We start from the raw sequence: 20,093 nt of genomic DNA on the forward strand, positions 1-20,093 counted from the left end.
ACTGTGCAAAGTAAAGGTTTATATAGTGAGGGTGCAATCATTTCAGATTAACAGGGAAGTTCTGATTGACACGTAATACTGTATGGTACATTCTCAAACCTGCGATAATGATGAAGAAGAAAGGTAATTACACAGTAACTCCTACCCTGTAATCTGCCACGGCTGGAGTGTGTCACCAGCTCCACTCTTCTGAGCAGAATTTCCCTCTCCCATTCTCTTTTTCTACTTCTCTCTCATTTCTATCTGACATGTCCCGTTCCATCCTGCTGTCTAGTTCATCTTAAGCCTTCTGCAAACAAACCTGGGATCGGTATCTATATCTCCTCCTCCCACTGCACTTCCAACCCAAACAGGCCCCAGGTGAGAACTTCAGGCTCAGAACCAGGTGTGGCATAGTGATGAGAAATGAGAGAGAGAGAGAGAGAGTCCCACCTGGGCCACGTCCATGCTGGAGTCACAGCTCAGTGGCCGGACAGCAGTGAGGTCATTGGAGCCCAGCAAGGTGGAGATGATTCCATTCTGGTCAACCTTGCGGATCATGGTGGCGTCGACAAAGTACATGAGCCCGTTCTTGTCAACTGCAATACCTGAGCAAGACAAAAACAGTGGGAATGCGTCTCTTGGCAAAGAGCAGGGCTGGTAGGATGGGGTTGGGGGTAGGGATGCCCTACCGGGCATTACCTTCTTGGATTAGGGACCTGACTGGAGTAGCACACTGAGAGCTGCGGCTCTCAATCTTTTAAGGTGATACCCTCTCTCAGGGGCACTGTGCTAGATCTGCCAAATTCCTGGGGCGCTGGCTGCTTCACCACGCAGCCAAAGAATGAAGCTTGGGCTGTAAATGAACTGAGGCTGCAAATGAGGGAATGGGGAGATCATTTTGCATCTGCTCTTTTTAGAAAAGATGTTATTTCCCAAGTTCACTGCTTAAAAAATTATTGGTAGTAAATTACTTGAATACCCTTCACAACTGACTGCAACAATAAGGCTGGGAAACAACGACCCTTGCAGTTACAAACTCCTAAGTCAACATATATCCTCCAGGACGTATTCCCAATGACGCCTTGACTCCATCGATACTCCGGGGGGAATGCTGGTCCTAGCACTCCCTTGGTAAGAGGCAGACAGCAGCTTCTATTGCTTTTGCATTTTCACCCCAGTGTGCAAGCCCAAGGCTCCCCATCCTTATTTCATGCTGCTGTGTGCTTTCAGCATAGCTAAAAATGCTAACAAGAACTGGACCTTCAAATGACAGGTCCTTAACCTTCTTTCTTTCTTTTTTTTTTCTTTTAACATGCCCTTAACCTTCAGTTAGTCCTTTTCAAACAGAGATCCATCAGGGCCAAGAACCGCTCCCCCCCACCCCCCACCAAATCCAGGCCCTTGGAAATGATACCCGTTCTTAATTGCTACCATTATGGGGCATTTGCAAAATGTCAGGTACTGTGCTTTTGACTTTAGGTACACTATTATCTAACACAACAGCTGCGGAGTGGTTGGAGGCCCTCCTACCGGGCTCTGTTCTGTCTGCAGCCCACACAGCTGGCACTCTGGCTCGCAGAAAGCGAACATTTCCTTCTGACTCTCTGTGACTGGCGGCAGCCAGCAATCTCCAGGAGCAATCCACCCCACTTTCCATTTGTAGCCTAAAGACATTTGCGGGTGATGAAGTTTACTTCAAATAAATAAATCCGGTTTCTTTAAGAAACATTTCACCCACACACCAGAGCCATCTAGCAGAGTTAAATTATTCTAGGGGAAGCTGCGTTTGGGACTGCCTGGGCTTAGTTCAGTTCCAACAGGGAGGGAGCCATGCATGTGGCAAGCTCTCTTTGGGGAAGGGCTTTCTGCCTCTGCAGCCTTTACCTCGAGGGCTCATCAGGGTGGCATCCACAGCCTTGCCTCCATCCCCGCAGCGGGCTTCGTCGAAGGGCAAGCATTGCTCTCCCGTCCCTGCCACGACTTCTGAATTCCCAGCCAGGTCCTTAGCTCCGCTCAGAGACTTGACTCGGTAGATTCGCCGACTGTTGGTGTCAGACACGTAGAGAGAGCCGGACACGGGGTCCACCGCCAGATAGTACTTGTGTGCTGGGTTGTTGCTTTAGGAGAAGAAGCACACAGAGGAATGAGAAGGGGCTATGCAGCTGGCCTCCTGGGTCAAAGAGATGACAGAGATCCCAGCAAGACTCTACCCACCTCCGCTGCCTTTCCACTTTAGTGAACTGGAAAGAATCTAACGTAATAAGTTAGTGTTCTAACATATCATGGCTCTTAGCTGCTTCTAATTGGACTTAAGCTCCTCACGCTATCAGAGAATTCATCGCTTCCCTTCATGCTAGAATACCATTGCTTCATTTAGCTGTTGCGCAAGATCTCACTCTGATACTGCTTTTGTGTTTGTGTTTTGTGGGTGCCAGCCTCCTTTCTTTCCCCCGTGGGTTTACTATGTTCGCAAGTGGGGCTGAGGAACACTTCCAAGGGACAATGTCCTCTTTTTAATCTATGCTTCCTCAGTGCCTCCAAGGTACTAGATCATGAATACTGGGGCAACCTGGAGTTTTCCTAACTTCGTGATGGGAGGCTCCCCAGAGCCATCCCCAGTCCTCAGCCTCAGATCTTCTCTACTGTTCCTCGGTGTGGATATGAACAAAGTTGGTATCTTGTGTGATGACATGTGATATCTTGCCGATATCATGTCCAGAATCTGAACTGTAAAGGAAGGAGATGTAGTTTTCAAATCTTGGGTAAAACAGTGAGGTCACAGGCATGGCCCAGGATCTGCCAGGACCTAAGACACACTAGGAGAGAGATACCTCAGGGTGGGGGAAATGAATTAGGAGAGCGTGAAGCCTCAGAGACCTGGATCTCTTTCTCTGCTGTGAGTCCAGCTGTCCTATGTGTTGCTGACGAGGACAGGGTAAGATCTGTAAACTTGGCTCAGGACTAAGACGCAGGAAACTCTAAACTCAACTTGGACCCAGCTGGCGAACCTAGGGAAGTCTTTTGGCCACGATGGGTCCTAGATTCCTTATTGGGGTATTAAAGAAGTCAAATCAGAGCATCACTCATGTCCCTTTTGGCTCAAACCCTACATTTTCATCCCTCTGCAGTGTCTGTCACTGGCTGGAGGTTGAGACCAGAATGGGTACTCGTGCTATTCCCACATCGGTGATCAGTATCACTGCCCCTAGGATGCAAGCAGCAGACGCCTCTCTATCCTAGTGTGGGAGACTAGGTTTTGGTGCCACATGCCTAAAACGAGCACAGGTCTTTTTTTTTTTTTTTTTTTTCTAGTTATTTTTCAACTGTAGTTTGGAATTATGGGAAGAGAGGAGCTGGGAAAGGTGAAGGGAAGGTGAGGGCGATGGTAGTGTTGGATACATCTGTCCTGTAGACAGTAGCTGGTAAATTACTAATGAAAACACCACCATTTGGGTTCTTCCCTGAGTCAAGGAAGAACAAGGAAGCCATTTTTAGGAACAGTTTGTGCGTCGAGACCGTCTTTAATTCCAGCCTCTCCTCAGGTTGCTATTAAGACATGCCAACTAGAAGTCAAGGTCTTTCTAAAATTCCAGCCTAGATAACAGGTCTGGGAGAGTAGGCTACCTGGGTTCCTTTCCTTCCTTCCTTCGTCTTCTTTTTTGGGCTACTAAGTCTTGAGAGACTATCCATACATGCAAAACAAATTAGGGCAGAAAGGGAAAAAATTCATGCCATTTTCTAATTAGACGCTGTACTTTGTTACTGACCACACAGGAGCTGGTGCCATCATCAGAAGAATCAGGGCATTGCACATCTGTGCCTGTCTGTGAGCAAGATAATTAATTCTGGACTTTCTAGGGAGCCCAATTCAAGGAGGCTTTTCAAAATCTCTGGCAGAAGAGCAGCCAGTTGAGGGGGCGGGGTCAGTTCTTGCTGGGAGCCCATTCTTCCCCATGGCCTCATAACTCATTTCCATCAACATTCTTGCAGAGGAGCTCAGCGAGATGGATGGCCATGCTTTCACACTGGGGCTACGGCAAAGGTCAGATGGAGTCTGGACGTTTGAAGGGGGTGTCCTTCCGGGGCACTGCTGCTTTTTAAAAAATTTGGCCCATTGCGGGTGTCTAAAACCAGCCAATTTGGGCGTGCCTGAGATGGAGGAGGCAGAGGACTCCTACGCGTGGCTTTTGCACTGACTTTGATGATCTTGTACAACTTTATTCTTTGTCTAATTTTGACCTAACATCACGCAGGAGCCTCTGCCAACATTTCATTTCAAGGAGTGAAGAGAAGGATTCCCTTGAGTATTAAAATACATTGCTTTGTTTTTTTCCTCCTCTTCCAAATAAAAAGAAGGTCACTTTTCTTCTATTTTAGTGCAACCTGGAGTTTTCCTAACGTTGTAACAGGAAGCTCCCCAGAGCAACATGCACATATATGTGAATTGGACCAGTATGGTTTAGGTGATAATCTCAGAGCAGTTGAATGACAAAGCCTACTTAGACAAAAAGTACTCGGTCCACACCCTTCATGATACTTAAAAGTGATTGAATTCCAAGACAATTTCCAGTGCACCTGACTGTTGGATTCATTCTGACCAGCATATTGGCAATTAACTTGTTTTTGTTTTTGTTTTAAAGTGACCCTATATCCAGGGGAAAAAAAAATCATTAAGGAGTTTGAAAATGAGTTTTTGACCCGTTTCCAGTTCATTAAAGCTTTTGTGAACCCAGTCCAGCATTTACAAAAGCTAGAAGTTTGCCTCAACTGTTTAGCCCAATTATGGACCGCACTGAGCGGTCGGGATGAAAGTTTGCTGAGGGTTCATTACCTCGCACTTGCATCTTCCGGAAATTCTAATTACTGTCAGCTTATTTGGTTCCTTTTTGACTGAATTTCATAATTGCTAAAGCTTATGATATCCACAACACACGATTAGCACATAAAAAAGTTACTATATTTGGTACATAAAAATATAAAACATTACACAAGAAAGCACAAAACAAAAAGCAAACACAAGGAAGCAAACGAACCATATCAAATTATACGGGAAAGATTTCTTCATCTTACCTATGTTTAAACTCTTTATTTCTTTAGAGAAGGAAAACAGAAGGAAAAAGAACAAACAGTTAGCGGAAGAATTGATGATAAAGCAAAGATAACATTTTCGTTTCTTGTATAATGGGGCCCCCCAAAAGGCACTCTTTTTTCTTTTTTTTTCCCTTCTAGCTGACAGCTCCCAGCACAATTATTTGGGAAGCTCCCCTGACCCTGGATTCCTCCCGGCCATTGGAGAATCTAGACAAGAATGCCTGAATTCTCTGACCAGCAATGTGGCATCACGTGACACAGGTGGCAACAGGTGAAACAGGCTAATGAAGGGATGGCACACAGGTTACCTCTTGAGTGCCAACACCTACCGATTGGTAATGGCTGCTGGGAGGGCGGGAGTGGAAGGATCCTGAAGCCAAATTCAAGCTCAGCCATCAAGAGTGCTGTGACGCCTTTGGAACATCCGCCTTGGGCGTGGTGACGCCTGTACCACCTACTTGTCATTGGTGCATTACAGAGTCTGTACCACCCGAGAGAGAGTGGCCCTGCCCACAGCCAATTGCATTTGCCAAACACCCTGTTGAACCCTGAGAGTCTTAACCATTTCCTCGCTCTGTTCCTTGCCCCCTCCCCTCTGCCCATCTCCCTCGCACGCGTGGGCCCCCAAGTATGCATTCTTTCTTACAGATAACACCCATCAGTGAAACTCACAGGCGATACCATCCTCTCATAATTGGAGCCAAAGACTCCAGTTAACATTCTTTTTCGGAAAACTAGTCAAAGTGTTGCTTCTGTTTTCTTTTAAGAATAAAAATACACGTCAGTTTCAACAGGAGAGTGGCTGAATCTTAAGAGCGTTAAGGAGAAGAGGAGAGAGGCTAGGGCCTTAAATAGAGAAGTGCTCCCCACTCCTAGGCCAACGTGGAAGAAACCCCTGACCCCTCTTTCCCTTCTAGCTAAGGGAGGAGGCTTCGGGGAAGGAACAAAGAGGGTTTAATGCCCTGATTCCTGCCTGGGTGCAGCTCAGGTCTCTGCCGGGGGCCATCATTAGTGGTGGGTTTGCACAGGGATTACATTTTTATATTTTATTCCAACATGTTAGTTTTTGCAAAAAAAAAAAAAAAGTTAATTAAATGATGCTGATAACTCCTGAGCTCTGACTGACATAGTGCAATTTAAGATTCATTCTGCAAAGCCTGGCGTGTCAGGGTGGCAGCCAGGAATTCTCGCATCTATTTTATATTGCTTAATGAAAGTGAAATGTTATCTGCCACCAGTGGTAGTCATATTTGGCTCTTAATTATTGCAATATCAATTCCACTTTTTTTTTTAGTCAAGATTTTGTGAAAAGACTGGTTGGGATTTGGGTCTGCTGACCTGACCTACTTCTTTGCTAAGAACATCTGCTTTAAGTTGATTAATATAATATCTGTGTTGGGGGAAGGAGAAGGCAGGGGGGGACTAAGTCACTGAGACTGCAGAGTCCAAATGATCATGTAGATCTGAACTTTGGAGAAGGGCTGAGGTCACCGCTATTCCAGACCAAGGCCATTAGCAGAGTGGGTGTTTAGCAGGCAACAAACCCAAATAAGAGCACCAGTGAGTCAGTCTATGTATTGGGTTGGCCAAAATGTTCGTTCAGTTAATGGATCCTTTGTTCAGTAAAGTTCTTGGTGAAAATGAAAAAGGTCTTTTATTTTTCTTAAAGCCAAACGAACTTTTGGGCCAACCCAACAGAAGAGCATAGGTGCCCTACTTACAAGGGACAGGCCTAGGCTTTGCGTCCATGGCCTCAAAGAAACCAACCCTTTGAGGAAAAAGTGGTGTCTCAGATTCGAGAATTGAGATGGATTAGCTCTTCACACTGTGGAGTCTCAATGACTCCCCTGCAAAGCCTTCAGGGTCTCTCCAAGCCTTCTCCGCTTGTCTCAGGGAGCTCTCAGCAGGCTGTCTTGTGATTTATGTGTGTGTGCTTGTCTTCCTAACTTCATCGTGAACAGAAGTGAGTAAGTAAATCTGGACATGACTGACTCATTTCCATACGGCTGATTCTTAGTAGAGAGCCCTGGAGAGAGTAAGGGCTGGAAAAATGGGTTCTTGAGTGGAGGAAGGAATAGGCTGCTTCCCTTAGCGCTGCCAGACCCTTCCTTGGATGAGTTCCAATCCCCTCACGTCCTGCTCAGAATCACAGAGCTGCAATAAGTTGAGACTATTGTCTCTTTTCATTTCAATTCTATCTGTGCCACAGAACAGGGTGGAGTTGGAGCGGCCATAGTTTTTGTTTGTATGTTTTAGTTCTAACTAAGGAGAAGTGAGTTGAGATACATGTAGTTCAGTTTTAGGCGGATGTGCTTATGCGGCTCATACATGGTCCTTCTACCATCTTTTAGATGGTCGCTAGCCATTCTGGTACTCACGGCTTTCAGGAATCCTCCTGCCCTGTTGTGCCAACTCACCTAGCATCATTACAGAAAGTGGCGTGCTCAATGGAGAAGTCATATATCATGGAAGTGTAATAGTTAATTAACAACAAATTTTAGGTTATTTGTCTGGATTTTGTGATGTTTGCACTAATTGTCAGACTTTCAAAATTTGCAGTTTGTTTTGGTTTCTTTTCTTATCCTAAATAATAGTTTCATTCCAAAATTGCGTAAGATTCAGGCCCCGTGAAACCTGGGTACCTCCTTGGTGAAAGAGCTTTGAACACAGTGCCAAGAACTGTCCAAAATTTTACGGAAACATTGTTGGCATTGTTACTCTGGGTAGGTGCTGTGTTCTATTTTGTTTCCTGACCTCCATGTTTATACCCTGACCTCACAGAGAAAGCATTCCTCTCTGACTACAATCTCATTCTGCTCCCTAACTTTCTACGTTGGCATTAAGCAGGGTCTGTTGGAGCTGTACTCTCAGGCAAAGCTGGCCTTTGGTGAAGCTTACTTTCAATTTCTGCTGCCCTTGCCCGCCTTCCTAGGCTCCCACTTTTCTTGCGTCACTTCCCTCTCTAGCACTCACACATTTGGGCTGGACCATTCCCTCCCCTAAACATCCTCCCTGGTGCAATGATGCTGCTGACCTACCCCAATAGCACCGTCAGAATCTCAGCATGCGGAAGTGTTTTAGTTGGAAAAAAAGCATAGTTCATATCATAATATAATTTTATAATGGGAAAATGAAAAAAAAATTAGAATTTCAAACATGAAGGAAAGTGTGAGATTCTTATGTTTATGGAAAGGGGCCAAGTTAAGAAAAGGCAGAGAGACACTGTCCTGTCCGTTATCATTTACTGCCTCACACTGGGGTTCAGGTCTTGAGATAGTCTCAAATGGGGGAGAAAGGAAAGCTTTTTCGCTGACCGAAGTTCACCCTAAGATGTGAGTGACTGACAGATTTACTCTACTCCCCAGGGCCTGGGTTTTCCAAGGACCATCTGAAGAGGGTGATAGTTATGAGAAGGGAAGTGGGCTCCTAGAGGTGGGGTATCAGGCTTTCTGGGGAGGTGGGTGTTGAAAATGTTTTGAATGCCCGTGGAATTGGAGCTGGCAGGTGATAACCGGTTTACCTAGGAATCAGGCTCCTTCTACCATCAGAAGTTTTTCAAGCACATAGAACTCTGCCCCTGCATGTTTTGGATAGGCAAAGGAAGAAGCAAGGAAGAAGGAGAGCGAACATTTAAATAAAATTCGGGTTTGGAGGCTCAGCTCTGGGTTGGGTAAGTGAGACAGGGATGGGCACCGACTCCCGAAACTGGATCATTCAGCTGCCAACTCACAATGGAGAAAAGACAGAAGCACGACAGGTCTCTCCCTGCCCGCCCACGCCCCCCCACCTCCCCGCCCTTTGCTGGTTACTGTTTTGAAGAGAGGGGATTGACATCCCTTTGTTTTCAGGTATGTAGTGGGAAGAAAAGAAGAATCAAACCAGTGTTCTTGTTAAAGCTTAACTTCTAATCGCCTGGATACCTGGCTGATAAAACAAGAGCAAGTCCAAAGGCGGTTAAAAAAAAATCACACAGCCGTGAAGGGAAATTGACAGTTACACTTCTCCGCAGCTGTCCTCAATGTCACCACGTGGGCCCTTAGCTTGTGCCATTGATGTTGTGGCCCCTGCAACTTCAGAGACGTGGAATCCGGGACAAACTCCAGCCAAAGGGTGGAAGCTGGTCTTAGTCCCCTTTAACTCAAGCAACATGTCTTGACCCCCTCCTGTGGGCCAGGCACCGCTCTGGGCATCAAGGGGCAAAGATGTCAAAGGTGCCGGCTCTACAGAAGTTCACACCCTGGGGCCCTATAGACTTGCAGAAATAGCTAAAACACAAGGCAGTCAATGGTGTCACCTTTGTGGAAAATTAGAGTTAAGTGGCCCAGGGGAGGGAGAGAATTATTTCTGCTGGGGAAACTGGGCTTCATGGAAGAGCCCAGTCTTAAAGATGGAACTGATGAGGGAGATGAGGTAGAGAAGGTATTTTAAGTAGAGTGAGTCAAGGTGTGAAGGCGGGGATGGGCAGGCAAGGGCTGATGTGGCTCTGAGCAGGAAGAGAGGTGACAAAGAAGCAAGGGCCAGATGTGGAGGGTGACAAATGCCAGATGAAATCACGCAGCCCTCATGGAAAAGCCCAGCGCTAGCTCCACCCCTTTCCCTGCCTGCTTTCACGGCTCTCCACTGCCCAGAGGATGCCTACAAAGAAGATGCTTTACTAGGGTAAAAAAGGAAGTAAACGTATTGGGCAAGGGACCTAGTTGGGGAGCTCTAGGAGGGTGGCTTGTCTGATTGTCATTCTGACAGCCTGAGGATTATCCAGCCTCTTCCACTTTGCGCCCTTCTTCCTCTCACTGTTCGCCTTTCGGTGATCACACCCTCTTACTCTACCCCATGGCCTCCCACCCTCTGTGTTTCCATGATGGTTGGTTGTTGGCTCTTCTACAACACTCAGCTTGAATTGCCTTTCCTTGCCCAGGTCCCCATCTCTCACCCTCGAATGCGTGCTCTTTGAGCCTGGGTTTCATCCCCTTTTGGACCCTCAGAGCTCAGCACGGGCCTGACCCACCCTAATGCTTGGTAAACACCTCCTGGATCACTGATCACTGAGGCTGGAACCTTCTTGGGTGGGGCTGGGTTTTCTTCTCTCCTTTTACCCCTCCCAGTGCCCGGCACAGTCTCAGCTCCTCAGCATCACTTTCTGGTGGCCAGAGAACTAATCCCTCCCCCAGGAGGGGCCTCAGAGACACAAAACATAGGTGCAGCCTGTGACTTCTTCCAAGTCCTTCACTTGGCAGCTGAAGCTGCCTCAGAAAACACCACCGCCCATTTGGCTGCTCAGGTCAAAATCCTAGCATCACCCTTGATTCTTCTCTCCTCTCTCTTTATTTCCCTCATTTTTTTTTACACCCTATAAACACAATCCCTATCAGATTTACTTCGAAAATATATCCCAATTGGAAGCTCCCCATCTCCCCCGCTACCACCCTAGTCCATCTCACCATCACCCAAATCCTGGACCATTGCTACAGCTCCCCTGTAGTCTTACACCCCGACAGTCCATTCTTCACCCAAAAGCCAGAGTCCTCTTTAAAAAATGCAAATCAGAGCATGTCAGCTCCACCCCCCTTCCTACTTCAAATTCCAATGGCTGTGCATTACATAATGGAAAAGAAAATGAAAAAGAATGCATATGTATGTACAACTGAATCACTTTGCTGTACAGCAGAAATTAACACAACACAGTAAATCAACTATACTTCAATAAAATAAATTTAAAAGCAGAATACGATTCACACGTGTCGACATGGTCATTCAGACCCTGAAGCACTGGTCCCCTATCTACCTCTCTGCCCCACTCTGAGACACTCTCAGAAGTCCATACTGGACTTCCATCAGTCCCTTAAGTAAGCAGGCTATTTGCTGATATTGGGGCTTTTGCATAACTTTTCTCTGCCTGGGATACTCTTCCCCAGGTCTCCACGTGGCTGATCTCATCATTCAGGTCCCACCTCAAATATCACCTAGTATGAGAGGTTTCTCTGACTACTTTATCTTACGAAGCTTCCTTCTCCCTCCTTCCCACCACCACGGTTCCTATTTCTTACCCCGTTAGAGTTTCCTTATGGCATTTAGTGCTTCTTGAAAATTTTTTAATTTGTCCACATGATTTAGTTTGAAGTTCCCTATCAGACCACAAACACAACTGAGGCTTTGCTTGTTCCCCTGTTTGTTTTGTTTTGTTTTTTTTCCCTTCGCCAGATAGTTCTGCACATCGTATATATTGGCCTTGTTGAATGAATTATTTCCCTTATTTATAGACTGCATTTCTCCCTCTACTTACAGATCCCTCTCTAGCTTTGAGGGCCTGGAATCAACTTTCCTGAAAAGAGAGCTTCAAAGAGCTTTTGTCCAGCACAGAGACCTGGACTTCAGACTCAGTAGCTAGCAATGGCCAGGAGGAATCTCCCAAGGGGTGGCCAGAAGTCACCTAGCAAGGCCTATGCAGTACTTCTAAGTCAGATCCTAGTAAGTGTGCACAGATCCAGAAAATACATAGAGAGCTAGCACATAGAGTTGCTCAATATAAATGGCTGAATTAATAAATGAATGTTAGAGGTTCTTAAACTTTGATGTGCATCAGAATCTTCTACAGAGCCTGTCAAAGAGAAAAGATGCCTTGGCCCTTCTCTAGACTTACTGAACCAGCGCCTCCGGGGGTGGGCTCCAGGAATCTGTATTTTTAAGAAGTGCCACTTTAGAAACCCGTGAAATGGACCATCCGCTTAAAGTAGTGGTCCTTTCACTATTTGGTATGTATCAGATTCACATGTGAAGGCTTTATACAATACGGCTACACATGTCCCACCCCCAGCACCATGACTGAAGGCTTTCTCCTTTGCCGTAAGGCAGGTGTCGACAACTGTACTAAATACACATGCAGTGTTTTATAGATACACAAAGCATTTCCCCTAGTCCTTATCTGATTCCAGGCCTAGGTTTTAAACCTCAGCCCATCACGCAGAATCTGTATTCTCTGAAGAACCCCGCATGCGGCCACCATTTACCCAGGGAAGTTTTGCAGCAGTGGGAGCAATAGGGCAAAAGAAGGTTTTCTGTGCAGTCACTTACCGTAACTCCAAGATGCTGGTCACGTTTCGGGAGGGAAAGATGCGCCGGATGTAATTGAAGTCACCAACGAAGAGGCTCCCATCGACTCCAACAGCCAGAGCTACTGGGGCTAGCAGCTTGTTGCCTTCAGCAAGGCCGTTGCAGCTGGGACAGGAAATGCTCCGGCGGCGGCCGTTGCCCATGATGCTGGTGATGATGGCGGGCTGCTGGGTCAGGAACTGGTTCTCCCCAGTGCCCTTGTGTAGGATTCCTGGGGCAGGGGCAGTAAATGGGGGCAGTTACTGCAGCCCTCTGGGGAGGACACTTCTATCGGCTTACTGAGGATGAGGGGAAGTGACAGAGGGAAGAGAAACAGTCGGAAACGGCAACTTTGGGGAGCTCCCCAACTTCCTCATGATGCTGAGAGAGCTGTACTAGGATAGGTAAACCCCAAGGCCATGGTACGGGGTAAGACAACATCTGTAGAGATCACTGAAGAAGAATTGTGAGGTACACTAAGGTGGATGGTCTGGAAAAACCAGCTCAACATTCCTTGACATTTAAAAGGAGAAGGTGGTAAAACCTACGAGTATTTTGGTCATTTGATGAAAAAGAGCTGCGGGAAGGGGAGGGGGCTACCACTTAAATGTCAAGGCTGGAGAGAAGGTTCCAGAGGCAAGACTAGGCTGTGTTTGGGAAAAGGAAATGTGCTCACATACCACTTTTAACGTTGAGGATGTGATGTTTGTCCAGGGACCAGCCCCCGAGGTTGGAAGGGTCCAGCTCAAATCCCTGAAGGAGGGCTGTCCTTTTCTCCCACAGGATGAGACTGGGACAGGTCTCATATTCAAACCCGACAGACACTGAAAGATAAAAGGGGGTGGGGCAGAGTGGGAGATGAGAGAGTTTACTTGATTACTCCAGAGCCCTCCAGCAGGAATGAGAAACTTGTGCTCACGGTAATACAGATTCAGCTCAAAAAACTCACTCGAGGCAGGCTGATTGCTTTTCTCCTTGTGATTCCATACAATATTAAATTCAAATTTCAAGCTGAACTCAACCTTGAAACTTTACACAGTAGTAGTCTGTGGGGATGGAAAGACCTTTCCAGTGAACAGTTGGTTTTCAAAAATGACCCCAGTGATGGGGAGGGAAGAGATGAATCATTTAGAAACTGAATACAACGCTCCTTTAGAGACGGACAGGAGACCGTTTCCCTCAGCCTGCTGTTCACGGCCTGCATTCGCTATTATTTTGCGTTATTTATTTTCACTCACTAGGAGAAAGACCTATGGAAGCTTTGTGGCTCATTTATAAGGAGATTCTGGAGGCAACAGCTTGTGTTAGCTGAGGCACTTTGTACATTCACTGAGGATTCCAGAGAGTTCCAAGTGAGGCAGGGATGGGGACACAGCCTGCCAATTATGTGGCAATTCAGTGGGGAACAGAATCCAAAAACTATAAAAATCCTGCATTTGCCACATGGACAAATAGGAGAGAGGGGTGGGAGAAGAAGGATTTTAGTCCCAATTCTGTTCCAGCTCACACTTCCTCGTGGCTCCATCTCTCCCGTGTGTAAAACAGAGCAAGTGAAGCCTCAGTTTCTCAGAGAGATGTCGTGAGGATAGAGGAGACAAAACGCCGAGATGCCATACATTTTTATTTGGAACGCCGCTTTAGAAACATGAGGCATTGTTATTATGGCTGTTCCTTCTACATTAAATTCTTAACTATGTGTGTCACCTTTGGGGATTCTCTGCAGCTTCTTTTAAATCCTGAGATATAGGAGTGTTGAAATGAAGGAAAGATACATTGTATCTTTAAAAAAAACCCATGTATGTACTGGCTTGTCCTCTGAAAATTCCAAGAAACAGTGACCAACTCAGTAGCAAAGAGAAGTGCTAGTGCCTGGTTTGTGGCCTTGAAATATTATTTCTCATTAAAAGGAATCAGGGCTCCTTGAAGAAACGGCTGGAGCAAGAAATGAACAATAGAAGACCAGGCGATTTTATCACACCAGACAGTAAGGAAGGAAATAAAATCTACTAGGGCCACGTCAAAAGAATTTGGGAATCAGCTTGAAGAAGCTTCCACTGACTAAAGATGAGACAATTTGACTATTAGGAAAGATAATAACTTCAATGGATATATTAGAGGTATTTCATCCTGTGAGTTCATAATGGTATTTAAAAACACTGATTTGCCACCAGTAGAGGATGTGAGAGAGCCAACTTATTATGTTGAAAACTGGTAAATAAAGGGAAAGAATCAAGCATTTATCCTTTCTTTCTTATTTGAACTGTACCTCAAATAACCAAGTAGTTAATGAGAAAGTATCTCTATATAAAAGTATTCTAGCTAGTAAGTAATAAAGAAGCAATGACAGAATTAAAATATCATTTTGCAATCCCTAATGACCTAATGAATCTAGGCAATGAGCATCAATGCTGCTGAAATCACAAAAGAATAGACAAGCTGACATTAGTCACCTCCAGACAGAAGAAGACAGACCATCTATCAAGCTGTCTTGCTTAAAAAAAAAATCAAAGAATAAAATACTTAGGAATAAATTTAACCAAGGAGGTGAAAGACCTGTACACTGAAAATGACAAGAAAGTGATGAAAGAAACTGGAGAAGACACAGTTAAATGGAAAGATACTCCATGCTCATGGATTAGAAGAATTAATATTGTTAAAATGTCCATACTACCCAAAGCAAAGTACAGATTCAATGTAATCCCTATCAAAATTCCAATGCTATTTTTTCACAGATATAGAAAAAACACTCCTAAAATCTGTATGGAACCACAAAACCCTGAACTGTCAAAGTTATCTTGAGAAGAAGAACAAAGCAGGAGGCATCACACGCTCAGATTTCAAACTATATTACACGGCTATAGTAACCAAAACAGTATGGTGCTGGCATGAAAACAGACACAAAGATCAATGGAATAGATTAGGGAGTCCAGAAATAAACCCAAGCATACATAGTCTATTAATTTATGACAAAGGAGCCAAGAATATACAATGGGCAAAGGACACTCTCTTCAATAAATGGGTTGGGAAAGCTGGACAGCCACATGTGAAAAAAAAAAAAAAGAAAAGAAAAGGAAAAGAAAAAGAAATTGTATCACTCATGCCACTCACAAAAATGAACTCAAATGGATTAAAAGCTTGAATGTAAGACCTAAAACCATAGAACTCCTAGAAGAAAACATAGGCAATAAGCTCCTTAACGTCAGTCACTGCAATGATTTTTTGAATTTGACACCCAAAGGAAAGGAAACTAAACCAAACAGGAACAAGTGGGACTACATCAAACTAAAAAGCTTCTGCACAGCAAAGGAAACCATCCATAAAATGATAAGGAAACTTACTGAATGAGAGAAAATATTTGCAAATCATATATCTGATAAGGGGCTAATGTCCAAAGTATATAAAGAACTCATACCACTTGACAGCCAAAAACCAAAGAACCCAATTAAAAAATGGGCAAAGGAACTGAATAGACATCTATCCAAGGAAGACATACACAAGGCCAATGGTATGTGAAAAGATGCTCAGCATCACTAATCTTCAGGGAAATGCAAATCAAACCTACGATGAGATATCATCTCACACCTGTCAGAATGGCTATCATCAAAAAGAGGATGTGGAGGAAAGGAATGCTTGTGCGCTGTTGGTGGGAATGTAAACTGGTGCAGCCATTATGGAAAACAGTATGGAGGTTTCTCAAAAACTTAAAAATAAAACTACCATAGGACCCAGCAATTCCACTTCTTGGTATCTATCTGGAGGAAACAAAAACATCAACAGTGAAAAGATATATGCACCCCTATACTCGTTGCAGCATTACTTACAATAGCTAAGATATAGAAACAACCAAGGTGTCCATCGACAGATGAATGGATAAAAATGATGTGATATACAATCAATGAAATATTATTCAGCCATAAAAAGGAATGAAATCTTGCCATTTGTGACAACATGAATAGACTTTGAGGGCATTATGTTAAGTGAAATAAGTCAGATAAAGAAAGACAAATACTGTATAATCTCACTTATATGTGGATCTAAAAATTTGTGTAAATAGGAATATCATTTGCTCTAAATGCCTCAATGTTTTATTGTGAGAAACAGTAAATTTTGGGGACTTTCCTGGTGACACAGTGGTTAAGAATCTGCCTGCCAATTCTGGGGACATGGGTTCGAGCCCTGGTCCGGGAAGATCCCACATGCCACAGAGCAACTAAGCCCGTGCACCACAACTACTGAGCCTGTGCTCTAGAGCCTGCGAGCCACAGCTACTGAAGCCCACGCGCCTAGAACCTGTGCTCCACAACAAAGAAGCCGCCACAGTGAGAAGCCTGTGCACTGCCATGAAGAGCAGCCCCCGCTCACCACAACTAGTGAAAGCTCGCATGCACCAACGAAGACCCAACACAGCCAAAAATAAATAAGTAAATAAATATATTTTGTGAAATCTAAGTAATGTTTTTAAAGTGTTTATGAAACAAAGATGATCATAAGCAGAATAAAAAAAAATAAAAACAAACAATCCAAAAAACAAAAAGCCAAGCTCATGTACAGGGAACAGATTGGTGGTTGCCAGAGGAAGGGGCTGGGTGGACCAAACAGGTGAAGAAAGTCAAAAGATACAAACTTTCAGTTAAAAAATAAATGAGTCACAGGGATGTGATATACAACATGGTAACTATAATTAGTAATGCCATACTGTACATTTGAAAGTTGCTAAGAGAGTAGATCTTAAAAGTTCTCATCACCAGAAAAAAATTTTGTAACTATGTATGGTGACAGATGTTAACTAGATCTACTGTAGTCATCATTTTGCAATATATACAAATATCAAATCATTATGTTGTATATATTATATGTCAGTTATACCTCAAAAAAGTTGGTATAGATAAAATATCAAACTTGAACCTAGAAAGCCTCAAGGTCCAACTATCAATTTATAGGAGATATAGGACAGAGGAATATGTTAAACAGCCACAGGTGTGCAATCAGAAAACAAACCAGACTATGGGAAATGCTACAGGCAAACAATACAGTTTCTTCAACAAATAAATCATAAAACCTAAAAAAAGAGGTTGAAATGGAAGGAGAAACCACAGATTAAAATAATTGAAGAGAAATCAACCAGTTGCACAAGGTGGATCTCATCTGGATTCATAGTAAGTACAGGTAAAAATCTATAGTAATTACACAAAGGAACATGAGAGAAAGTCAAAGTAACTAATACCAAAGACAGCAAAAAAAGAAAGAAGGAACAATGGATCACAAAAGGGCCAGAAAACAAAGAATAAAATGACAATACTAAGTCCCTATCATTAATTAGTTTAAACATAAACAGATTAAATTCTCCAATCAAAAGACATGAAACGGCTGAACGAATAAAACCAACAAGAGCCAATGTTATGATGCCTATAAGAGACTCACTATAGCCATAAGGACCCATATGGACTGAGAATGAAGGGATGGAAAAAGGCATTTCAAACTTTCAAGCAAATGGTAATCCCATCCCCCCAAAAAAGCAGGGGTAGCTATATTTATATCAGACAAAATAGACTTCAAACTAAAAGTGTTAAAAAGAGACAAAGAAGGCCATTATATAATGGTAAAGTGGTAGATGCATCAAGAAGATATAACAATTATAAATATTTATGCACCCAACAGTGGAGCACGTAGATATATAAAGTACAAACTAGCAGAGCTAAAAGGAGAAATAAACCATAATAGGATAAAGTTGGGGACTTGAATATCCCACTCTCAAAAATGGACAGATCATCCAGACAGAAAGTCATAAAGGAAATAGAGGATTTGAACAACACTATAGACCAAATGGACCTAACAAACATACATAGAACATTCTATCCAACAATGGCAGAAGTGTCCGTGGAACATTTTCTAGGATAGACCATATGTTAGGCCACAAAACAAGTCTTAGCAAATTCAGGAAGATTAAAATCATACCAAATATCTTCTCTGACCACAATGCCATGAAACTAGAACTCAATAACAAGAGGAAAACTGGAAAATTAAAAAATATATGGAAATTAAAAAACACTCTCCTGAATAACCAATAGATTAAGGAAGAAACTAAAGGGGAAATAAAAAGAGACAAATTAAAATGGAAACACAAATACCAGAACTTCTGGGATGCATTAAAAGCCAGTTCTAAGAGGGAAGTTCATAGCAATAAGCGCCTACATTAAGGAAGATCCCAAATAAACAATCTAATTTTGTGCCTTAAGGAACTAGAAAAAGAAGAACAAACTGAGCCTGAAGTTAGCAGAATAAAGGAAATAATAAATATTGGAGCATAAATGAATAAAATAGAAAAGAGAAAAACAATAGAAAAGGTTAACCAAACAAAGAGTTGGTTCTTTAAAAAGATAAACAAAATTGACAAACCCTTAATTAGACTACCTAGGGAAAAAACAGAGAGGACCCAAATAAACAAAATTATGAATGAATAAGGACACATTATTTAATAATTTATACTACAGAAATACAAAGGATCATAAGAGGCTCCTCTGAATAACTGTACGCCAACAAACTGAACAACCTAGAAGAAATGGAAAAATTCTTAAAGACATACAACTTACCAAGACTGCATCAGGAAGAAATAGAAAATCTGAATGACCAATTGCTAGTCTGGAAGAAATAGAAAATCTGAACGACCAATTGCTAGTAAAGGGATTGAATCAGTAATCAAAAATCTCCCAATGAAGAAAAGCTTAGGACCAGATGGCTTCACTGGTGAATTTTCCCAAACATTTTAAGAAGAATCAACACCAATCCTTCTCAAACTCCTCCAAAAAATCAGAGGAGGGAACACTTTCCCAACCTCATTTTCAAGGTCAGCATTACCCTGATACCAAAACCAGAAAAGGACACTATCAGAAAAGAAAACTACAGGTCAGTATCCCTGATAAGTACAGATGCAAAAATTCTCAATAAAATACTAGCAAATCAAATTCAGCAGCATATTAAAATGATCATACACCATGATCCAGTGGGATTTATCTCTGGGATGCAAGGATGGTTCAACATATGCAAATCAATCAATGTGATAATCCAATTAACAGAATAAAAGAAAAAATCATATGATTATCTCAAGAGGTGCAGAAAAAGCATTTAACAATACTCAACATCCATTCATGATAAAATCTCTTAACAATATAGGCATAGAAAAAACCCAACTTATATCTATAATAAAAAAAAAAAAAACCAACTCAACAAAATAAAGGCCATATATGACAAGCCCACAGCTAACATCATACTCAACAGAAAACTGTTGAAAGCTTTTCCTCTAAGATCAGGAACAAGACAGGAGTGCCCATTCTCACCACTCCTAGTCAACATAGTATTAGAAGTCCTAACTGGAGTAATTAGGAAGAAAAATAAATAAAATGTATCAGAACTGGAAAGGAAGCAGTAAAACTGTCCCTATTTGCCAGTGGCATGATTTTATATATAGAAAATCCTAAAGACTCAAAAAAAAAAATGTTAAGACTTAATCAGTAAATTCAGTAAAGTCGCAGGATACAAAATTAACATACAAAAACCAGTAGCATTTCTATACACCAACAATGAATTTTCTGAATAAGAAATAAAATAAATAAATCCTATTTATAATAGCATCAAAAAATACTTAGGAATACATTTAATCAAGGAGGTGAAAGATCTCTACTCTGAAAACTACAAGACATTGAAAGAAATCAAAGAAAACACAAATAAATGGAAGGTATCTTGTGTTCATGGACTGGAAGAATTAAGAGTGTTAAAATGTCAATACTACCAAAAGCCATTTATAGATTCAATGTAATTCCTATTAAGATTCCAATAGCATTTTTTTACAGAAGTAGAAAAAAACACTCCTAAAAGATATATGGAACCACAAAAGACTCTGAGTAGCCAAAGAAATACTGAGAAAGCAGAAAAAAGCA

General features: G+C 42.8%; 1 protein-coding gene across 15 annotated transcripts in view; it reads right to left on the reverse strand.

Moving 5' to 3' along the window:
• TENM2 (teneurin transmembrane protein 2) overlaps positions 1-20,093 on the reverse strand; it is a 591,699-nt gene that overhangs the window by 66,681 nt on the left and 504,925 nt on the right. For 13 of the 15 annotated variants that reach the window (XM_082456392.1, XM_082456388.1, XM_082456394.1 and 10 more), the window contains 5 exons: positions 12,840-12,983; positions 12,142-12,391; positions 5,053-5,073; positions 1,867-2,099; positions 433-587 (listed from right to left, as the gene is read on the reverse strand). In XM_082456392.1, coding sequence (XP_082312518.1) covers positions 433-587; positions 1,867-2,099; positions 5,053-5,073; positions 12,142-12,391; positions 12,840-12,983 — 803 coding nt within the window. The remainder of the gene's footprint in view (positions 1-432; positions 588-1,866; positions 2,100-5,052; positions 5,074-12,141; positions 12,392-12,839; positions 12,984-20,093) is intronic. The other 2 variants (XM_082456389.1, XM_082456390.1) reach the window with 1 other exon arrangement.

The sequence above is a fragment of the Balaenoptera physalus genome (assembly GCF_965194825.1).
Source record: "Balaenoptera physalus genome assembly, chromosome: 3".
Lineage (NCBI taxonomy): Eukaryota > Metazoa > Chordata > Mammalia > Artiodactyla > Balaenopteridae > Balaenoptera > Balaenoptera physalus.